General features: G+C 42.9%; 1 protein-coding gene across 1 annotated transcript; it reads left to right on the top strand.

Moving 5' to 3' along the window:
* The first annotated feature begins 6 nt into the window (after positions 1-6).
* LOC140215863 (uncharacterized) lies at positions 7-3,402 on the top strand. Its single transcript, XM_072286200.1, has 2 exons — positions 7-34; positions 2,209-3,402. Exons 1-2 carry the CDS (start codon positions 7-9, stop codon positions 3,393-3,395), a joined length of 1,215 nt encoding a protein of 404 aa, XP_072142301.1. The 3' UTR covers positions 3,396-3,402.
* The last annotated feature ends 6,312 nt before the right edge of the window (positions 3,403-9,714 follow it).

The raw sequence follows: 9,714 nt of genomic DNA, 5'->3' as shown, positions 1-9,714 counted from the left end.
GTAATCATGGCGAGTGCTCTTCCCTTCCATTTTGGTACTTTAAATATCCGTGGCTTACGAAGTAAGCGACGGCAAGTACAGCTTCTTCATTTGTTACGCAATAGAAAATTAGATATTGCTGCTATCCAAGAAACAAAGACTGAATACGACGAAAACACAGAAGTAGCTCTATCTCCATTCCTATCTGACTATAATGTTTGTACCAGCCATGCAGTCGGCGTTTCCGCAGGCTGTATGTTATTTGTTAGAAAACATTTACCATGTGATTTGCTACATTTGTTTACAAATAGGGAAGGGCGCCTAATCTGTTGCGATATGGATATCAGTGGTATGAGCTTTAGATTTGTATGTGTTTATGCTCCGAACAAGTTACATGAACGCGAGTGCTTCTTCTTATCTCTAGAACATCATTTCTGTACTTAACGTGCATTGGTCCTCTTTGGAGACTTTAATTGTGTATGTAACGCGCAAGATCGTACGTCACTGAAGCTGAGACATGATCCAAGTAGTGATGCATTGCAACGCCTGATATGTGATTATGAGCTTGTGGACATTGGGGAAAATGAAAAGGCAGGATGTCGATATACGCACTTCCAGGGCACCTCGCATGCAAGGCTTGATCGAATTTACGTTTCACTTAGCGCACTACCTCTTATTTATGGTTACACTGTGCACCCTATATTCTTTAGTGACCATTGCCTAGTCTCAGCATCGTTTGGCAGCCGTCGGTATCAAAGTTGGCGTATGTGCTGGGAGCTGTGGAAGTTTAATAACCAATTACTTTCGCGTGAGTGTTTCTTAAATCGTGTTGCTGAGCTTATAGCTCCTGTGTCATGCCGCAAGGACTTGCCACTCTTTGCTTTGTGGGAATTATTCAAACAGGAAGTTAAAAAGATAGCTATCGAGGAATCATCAATATTGGCCTTTGAAAAAAAGACTAATTACAAAGCATTGTATAAACTTCTAAGTGAATTGCATGAGCTTGAATGCCTACGTCCGGGTCAATATATTGATGATATTTATAAGGTCAAGAAACAGTTACAAACTTTGAACGCAGAAAAATACACAGGGGTACTAGTTCGTGCGCGAGAGCAGCGTTTCATGGAAGAACAGCCTTGCAGTAGGGTCCTTGGTGATGAACGCCGACACGCGCTGTCGAAACAAATACTAGATATAGAGTATGGTGGAATCAATGTTAATGAGCCTACTCTAATAACTAAAGCGTTTTTCGAGCATTATCAAAAACTATTTCGAGACCATAAGCCATTGGATACAGATGCTGCCAAAAAAGTTGTATCGTTGCTGCCCCAGTTAAATCAGGATGATTACATCTATACAAATGAAAACATTGATATTAATGAGGTAACTGCATGCATCGATTCGTTAGCGAAGGGCAAGACGCCCGGCCCCGATGGCCTTACTGCCGAATTTTATAAGTGTTTTCGTTCCCTCTTATCACCAGTATTACTTCAGGTGTATCGTGAGGCCTTGGAAGTAGGGTACCTAACCGCCACAATGTACGAAGGACACACCGTCCTTATAGTCAAAAGCGATGATGAGACTAAATTGCAAAACGTTGACGGATATCGGCCTGTCTCCTTATGCAATGTTGATAATAAAATTTTTGCTAAGGTATTAGCTAACCGTTTGCAAGTTGTAATAAGATCTGTGGTCGGTGATCATCAAACATGTGGCATCAGGGGCCGGTCCATTCAGACGAACATTCATGTTGCGAGATCGGTGCTAGAGTGTGTAGCTGAGGGGTTTGGACAAGTAGCAATGGTACAGCTAGATCTGGCTAAGGCGTTCGACAGGGTAAATCACTCATTCCTGTTTACTGTACTAGAGCATATAAATATCGGGTCCCTGCTCCTTAGAGGTGTCAGGATATGTTATGCTAATAGTTCAACGAGGCTGATAGTGAATGGCTCTCTCTGATTCGATTATAGGCTTGCATCATCAGTACGACAAAGATGCCCTTTGTCACCGCTCCTGTTCTGCTTGTATTTAGAACCACTTTGTATGAGCATTGTTAAAGAACAAAATTCCAAGGGTTTAAATTACCGACTAATGAGGTTCGGGTTATTGCGTATGCAGACGACGTGGCCTTTTTTTGTAAAGATAAAGAGAGTGTGAAGACTGCTCTTGCAATTACAGAAGAATATTGTGCGGCTTCTGGTGCAAGCGTTAACTTTAAAAAAAGTTCAGCTTTTTGGTTTGGATTATGGGCCACAATGCCATCACATTACGCAGGCATTCAATGGAAAGAAGATCTGCGTTATTTAGGTGTGCCTCTCTCACAGTATAGAAGTAGCAACGCTCATTGGTCGGTAGAAGTTGGCAAAATTCAACGTAACGTGAATTTATGGCGAGGGCGGAATTTGTCAATGTTCTTTCGCGCTGAAGTGTGTAACATTTTCTTAGCTTCCCGTCTTATGTATGTGCTGCAAGTACTGCACTGCTCACGACTTCGCCTTCAGGCACTGCATCACGTATTTGCAACATTTATTTGGAGTTCCAGTTGTGAATCGAAGCGGGGCGACAATCTGTTCCTCCCACTTGAACGTGGTGGTCTAGGATTAGTGCACCTCTTCATCAGGCAAATTGTTTCACGCCTGTTTTTCTTTCGAGACAATGACCATTCATTTTTGCATAAAATGTTGCAACTCCGTTTAGTTCATTATATTCGTAATATAGTAGTGTCATCAAATGCCAAAGATGTCCCACAGGCTCCTTGGGGCTTTCTTAAGGAGGTTGTTGACACATTCCTTTTCTTGAAAGTTAGATTCAGCCTGGAGTACGTGTTAACTGCGAGTCGAAAAGCAATTTCTGCGGCACTGGTGGACTCTATTTTGCCAGATCCTTTGTATCGTGCACCTTATTTAAGCCGACCTTATCAGGATGTACTTAAGCGCGTCAGAAAAATGCGTGTACCTCCTGGAGTAAAAATATTTTTCTTTAAATTTCATTCGGAGACACTCCCTGTTAAAACTTGGTTGAATTCGAGGGGTTGCCTTGTGCCGTGGTCAACAAACTGTCGGCTCTGTCCACGTGCCGCAACCATAGATCACTGCTTCATAGACTGTAGGGACGCTGCATTCTTTTGGGACATTCTCCAACGGGCGCTTAAAAAGGATATTGACATGACTCCATATACAATTAGGTTTCTACCGTTTAAGGTTACGGGTGGTCCTCCCTATGACATGTTCATAGTACTTGGTTTACATAGCCTATGGAGAAGTAGACTGTGTGACCGCCTTGCCGAAATCCCGCGATCTACAAAGTCCTTCTTTCGCGAAAGTGCTGCTTATGTAAGAAGTGTCTACGCTGCGCAGGAACCTCCGCCAGACTGGATGCACTTGTTGGATGCATGTGTGTGTTTGCCTGAGTTTTAAGTGTGTAGTTGTGCCCACTTTGTAATACACCTTCAGTTTTCTTTTCCATGTAATAAAAAAAAAAGAACTCGTGGCTCAGTGGTAGCGTTTCCGTCTCACACTCCGAAGACCTTGGTTCAATTCCCACCGAGCCCATCTTGCAAGTTGTTTCTTATTTATAAAGTGCCTTCCGGGGTTAAGTTCCTTAAGCCTGTCACGTTAATAAGTCTTCTTCGCATGAAAGAAGCGTTTCGAGTTTTCTGGGAGGGTATTTCAACAGTCCACGTTGACTTAATATTAACCTTTAGTGTCCCTTTAACATATACGGCATATGCTCGTAGCGGGGTGTGTTTGATTGCTTCATTGTCCGTGGTTGAAATTGCGCAAGGGGCTCTGGGACCACTGGGAGGGCGCAATATGGTGAAAACAAATTTGAATTATTGGATTTCTGAACTATTTTTGGCTTCAGTAGGCGCGACAGATATTTACGTCCAGTCCCAGAAAATATATTCCTTGAAGGAATGGTGGTTTTGGAAAAATGTTCCTAGAGAGTACAACTTCATGACTGTAGTTTTTTCAGAAGCACAGTTTATTTGTTTCAGAGGAGTCAGCTAAGAAACGCTCATTCAGTGTTATCTCCAGAAATGTTTTCTTTCGATTACCTCCCGAAATCGATAAATTAACTTGTCCTTGCCTTCCTCTTCTTCTTACTTAAGGCGTTGTATTGCAACATTCGAAGAACAAAAGTCGACTTGTGCCTTACATAACGCGCAAAACCGAAGAATTGAACTACATTGCAGACGCCCGTCATTTCTCGCGCCCTTTCCGAGCCGTTCCGAGCCGTAAGATGGAGGGATGGATGGATGCTATGAGCGTCCGCTTTGGAACGGGGTGGTGGGTTGCGCTACACCACGGCTGCTCACCGCAGACGCCTCAGGCAGAGCTCGCCGTTACCGCAGCTTTGTCGAAGTATTAATTATACGACGTGTATCGCTAAGTATTCTACAGCTTCGATTTCCATAATGGTGAATTTATGCACAAGTTTCTTTGCTTATTTTCATTATTTAATCTTATTGTGACCCCCCTCACGCAATACTTCGCTTCAGGACCTGCGAGGGCCTTGAATAGTAAAGAAATAAATGTGTGCTTCCGACGCTGGTGTTTTGACCATTCGAGCTGACAGCTGTGATGTCTCGCTGTCGGAGAATCATGACGACGATGATTGTCTTTCACGGATTGCACCAAATAAGGGGGATAGGCCAAGAATCAGGCGGCGGGAGCTATCTCAAGAAAATGCATATTTGAAGAGGAGAAAGGCAAATTAAAAGTAAAAACAAAGCAGATACTGGAATGAGCAGACTATTATGCAAGGCAGTAGTCAGACTAACTGAATGAAAAACTTTAAAAGTAGTTCTCATCAAAGAAAGAATAAGTACAACCTTTAGAGAGAATTTGGGGCAACCAACTTCAGTGAAATGAATGGAGATCTGATAGGTAGAATAAAGCTACAGCAAATATCGGGGTTATCGTTTTGTTTCAGTTAAAAAAAAAAGAAAAGAGAATGCGCAGCAGACGTCAATGTGACTACAGCCTAGTGTAGAAGCCTCAAGTGACAATATTCCCGGGATACTTAATCCTAAGCCAATTTTGCGGAGCGGAGCTTCGAGTAATTTATTTTTCTGGTTTTATTATCGTCGGCATGATAAGGAGAACTGGTCTGTTGATTCAGTTTTCTTACAGTTGTGAGATAAAGGGCACATTCCGTTGTGCGATGCGACAGCATAATCTAGTGCATGTAACTTCGAATTTCCGAGTGGGGCACCACTGTTTATTGCAACAAAAAACGATATGCTGAAAGTCAGGAAATGTTATCAGAGGTAATTTGTTTAAATCATTTTGTAGGCAACATTTTCTGTATTTTATGCAGCGACGTAAGCTGCATCCAATAACATAGGAATCAAAGGTCCACTTAAAGACTTTCTGGCTAATAAAGCTGCCATTTCGTTTAACTATACCCGTAGGGGCCAGGAACACAAACACAAATAATTGTCCGTAAAGTTGCAGGAATTATATTTTGTAACACATTTCATCATCATCATCATCATCATCATCAGCCTGGTTACGCCCACTGCAGGGCAAATGCCTCTCCCATACTTCTCCAACTGCCCCGGTCATGTACTAATTGTGGCCATGTTGACCCTCCAAACTTCCTAATCTCATCTGCCCACCTAACTTTCTGTCGCCCCCTGCTACGCTTCCCTTCCCTCGGAATCCAGTCCGTAACCCTTAATGACCATCGGTTATCTTCCCTCCTCATTACATGTCCTGCCCATGCCCATTTCTTTTTCTTGATTTCAACTAAGATGTCATTAACGCGCGTTTGTTCCCTCACCCAATCTGCTCTTTTCTTATCCCTTAATGTTACACCTATCATTCTTCTTTCCATAGCTCGTTGCGTCGTCCTCAATTTAAGTAGAACCCTTTTCGTAAGCCTCCAGGTTTCTGCCCCGTACGTGAGTACTGGTAAGACACAGCTGTTATAAACTTTTCTCTTGAGGGATAATGGCAACCTGCTGTTCATGATCTCAGAATGCCTGCCAAACGCACCCCAGCCCATTCTTATTCTTCTGATTATTTCACTCTCATGATCCGGATCAGCAGTCACTACCTGTCCTAAGTAGATCTATTCCCTTACCACTTCCAGTGCCTCGCTACCTATCGTAAACTGCTGTTCCCTTCCGAGACTGTTAAACATTACTTTAGTTTTCTGCAGATTAATTTTTAGTCCCACCCTTCTGCTCTGCCTCTCCAGGTCAGTGAGCATGCATTGCAGTTGGTCCCCTGAGTTACTAAGCAAGGCAATATCATCAGCGAAGCGCAAGTTACTAAGGTATTCTCCATTTACTCTTATCCCCAATTCTTCCCAATCCAGGTCTCTGAATACCTCCTGTAAACATGCTGTGAATAGCATTGGAGAGATCGTATCTCTCTGCCTGACGCCTTTCTTTATAGGGGATTTTGTTGCTTTCCTTATGGAGGACTACAGTGGCTGTGGAGCCGCTATAGATATCTTTCAGTATTTTTACGTACGGCTCGTCTACACCCTGATTCCGCAATGCCTCCATGACTGCTGAGCTTTCGACTGAATCAAACGCTTTCTCATAATCAATGAAAGCTATATATAATGGTTGGTTATATTCCGAACATTTCTGAATCACCCGATTGATAGTGTGAATATGATCTATTGTTGAGTAGCCTTTACGGAATCCTGCCTGGTCCTTTGGTTGACGGAAGTCTAAGGTGTTCCTGATTCTATTTGCAATTACCTTAGTAAATACTTTGTAGGCAACGGACAGTAAACTGATCGGTCTATAATTTTTCAAGTCTTTGGCGTCCCCTTTCTTATGGATTAGGATTATGTTAGCGTTCTTCCAAGATTCCGGTACGCTCGAGGTCATGAGGCATTGTGTATACAGGGTGGCCAGTTTTTCTAGAACAATCTGCCCACCGTCCTTCAACAAATCTGCTGTTACCTGATCCTCCCCAGCTGCCTTCCCCCTTTGCATAGCTTCCAAGGCTTTCCTTACTTCTTCCGGCGTTACTTGTGGGATTTCGAATTCCTCTAGACTATTCTCTCTTCGATTATCATCGTGGGTTCCACTCGTACTGTATAAATCTCTATAGAACTCCTCAGCCACTTGAACTATCTCATCCATATTAGTAATGATATTGCCGGCTTTGTCTCTTAACGCATACATCTGATTCTTGCCAATTCCTAGTTTCTTCTTCTCTGCTTTTAGGCTTCCTCCGTTCCTGAGAGCTTGTTCAATTCTATCCATATTATACTTCCTTATGTCAGCTGTCTTACGCTTGTTGATTAACTTCGAAAGTTCTGCCAGTTCTATTCTAGCCGTAGGGTTAGAGGCTTTCATACATTGGCGTTTCTTGATCAGATCTTTCGTCTCCTGCGATAGCTTACTGGTATCCTGTCTAACAGAGTTACCACCGACTTCTATTGCAAACTCCTTAATGATGCCCACAAGATTGTCGTTCATTGCTTCAACACTAAGGTCCTCTTCCTGAGTTAAAGCCGAATACCTGTTCTGTAGCTTGATCTGGAATTCCTCTATTTTCCCTCTTACCGCTAACTCATTGATCGGCTTCTTATGTACCAGTTTCTTCCGTTCGCTCCTCAAGTCTAGGCTAATTCGAGTTCTTACCATCCTGTGGTCACTGCAGCGCACCTTACCGAGCACGTCCACATCTTGTATGATGCCAGGGTTAGCGCAGAGTATGAGGTCTATTTCAATTCTAGTCTCGCCGTTCGGGCTCCTCCACGTCCACTTTCGGCTATCCCGCTTGCGGAAGAAGGTATTCATTATCCGCATATTATTCTGTTCCGCGAACTCTACTAATAACTCTCCCCTGCTATTCCTAGTGCCTATGCCGTATTCCCCCACTGCCTTGTCTCCAGCCTGCTTCTTGCCTACCTTGGCATTGAAATCGCCCATCAGTATAGTGTATTTTGTTTTCACTCTACCCATCGCCGATTCCACGTCTTCATAGAAGCTTTCGACTTCCTGGTCATCATGACTAGATGTAGGGGCGTAGACCTGTACAACCTTCATTTTGTACCTCTTATTAAGTTTCACAACAAGACATGCCACTCTCTCGTTAATGCTATAAAATTCCTGTATGTTACCAGCTATATTCTTATTAATCAGGAATCCGACTCCTAGTTCTCGTCTCTCCGCTAAGCCCCGGTAGCACAGGACGTGCCCGCTTCTGAGCACTGTATATGCTTCTTTTGGCCTCCTAACTTCACTGAGCCCTATTATATGCCATTTACTGCCCTCTAATTCTTCCAATAGCACTGCAAGACTCGCCTCACTAGATAACGTTCTAGCGTTAAGCGTTGCCAGGTTCATATTCCAATGGCGGCCTGTCCGCCATTTAACACATTTAACTTACGCTTATTCGCTGCCGTCGAACGCGATGAATATACCGACAGAAAATATGTAACTACGACAGCTGACGATTCATTCGCGAGAGGTTTACGTTGCGCTTGAACAAAGAACCTATAGGAAGCTCATTCCAGCCAACGCATAAAAATAGGTTTCCTGAGAGTATTATTGAATGCAAAACGTGCGCCGAGTTTCACTCGTTTGTAACGTCTTACCTGTCGTATGCACATATGACTGCACTTCGTGGGATTAAACATCATTTGCTTTTGTATGATCTGAATAATGCTGTGAAACTGTTGGTACGCCTTTTCTTTTCTCAATTTTTTTTTTCTTTTTGTCGCTGCATTTGCGGCATGCTTTATGCATTTATGAATCAGCTGCCTTTTCGCTGATGTTTTCCTTCTCGCTTCAAATGCGCCCCCCCGCCCCAACCCCTTGCAATAATGCCCTTGTGGGGCTTCAGCAACTTGTATAAAGAAGATGAATAATTCTGCTATGAAAATAGGCGCGTAATCCGGAAGGCGAAAAGAAAAGGACCAACTAAGAAGAGCAAAGGTATACGCCGGCCTTCTCTTGTGACAGTGAAGCACCAGTGATTATGTTGCTTGTTCCCAGGTGAAAAAGGTAACCTTGTGCTTGGTCTTTTAAATACTGGAATGATATTAGCATTTCAGAAAAAAATATAAATGCAAATGTCAAATGCAATATGGAGGCTCATCTTGGATTGTCTTGTTGGGTGAATGCGTCGAATTTGCACACTCGACGATGTTAGCTGTGCCTGTACGAATAGGTTCTGAGGGATGTGTAGTCGTGGTCTATTACTTGCTTTATTAATTAAAACTTACATTCGTCTTCTTTAAGCGGGAAACGTACATTCTCAGGTACGTTTCAACTGTAAGAAACCTTAATCTAATTCTTCATCATGGTATTCGCGCTTCCATATAAGGAACATTGTTTCCAACCAGCATAGGGAGTCCGAGGCACAAAAGCAGAGCCTCGCTTTCTAAATGTATCCGAGGCTGCCGGAAAAGAAGACGCACCCAAATTCCATGATGGGACATACGTACATCTTTATATGAGATAATTGATATATGTCTATATCTTACATACATTATCTTGATGTATGTCACTGATTTTAGGTAATCAAGCCCTCGGCACGAGTGGCCATAGACACGAGTTTTTCAATGTGGCTTCTCCAGTTTAGCGTCCCATCATGCGTGATTCTGAGGTATTTAAGACAATCCACCTGAGGAATGAACTCTTGGTGCTACATAAATGAAATGTAAACAGCAAAATCTAAAGGAAACAAATGAAGTGCACCGTTACTAACATTCAGCGGCATATTTATATTCTCAGTCCAAGTTTCAAGAGTACAT

This window comes from Dermacentor andersoni, chromosome 2 (assembly GCF_023375885.2).
Source record: "Dermacentor andersoni chromosome 2, qqDerAnde1_hic_scaffold, whole genome shotgun sequence".
Taxonomy (NCBI): Eukaryota; Metazoa; Arthropoda; class Arachnida; order Ixodida; family Ixodidae; genus Dermacentor; species Dermacentor andersoni.
Note: the sequence above shows the minus strand (reverse complement) of the source record. Positions and strands in the feature narration are given on the sequence as shown.

What these genes read in the sequence shown, in the direction of transcription:
- LOC140215863 (XM_072286200.1), top strand. Translation starts at nt 7, where the DNA reads ATGGCGAGTGCTCTTCCCTTCCATTTTG. An exon ending in TGCTCTTCCCTTCCATTTTG is followed by an intron (nt 35 to 2,208) that starts GTACTTTAAATA and finishes AAAAAAGTTCAG; the next exon opens with CTTTTTGGTTTGGATTATGG.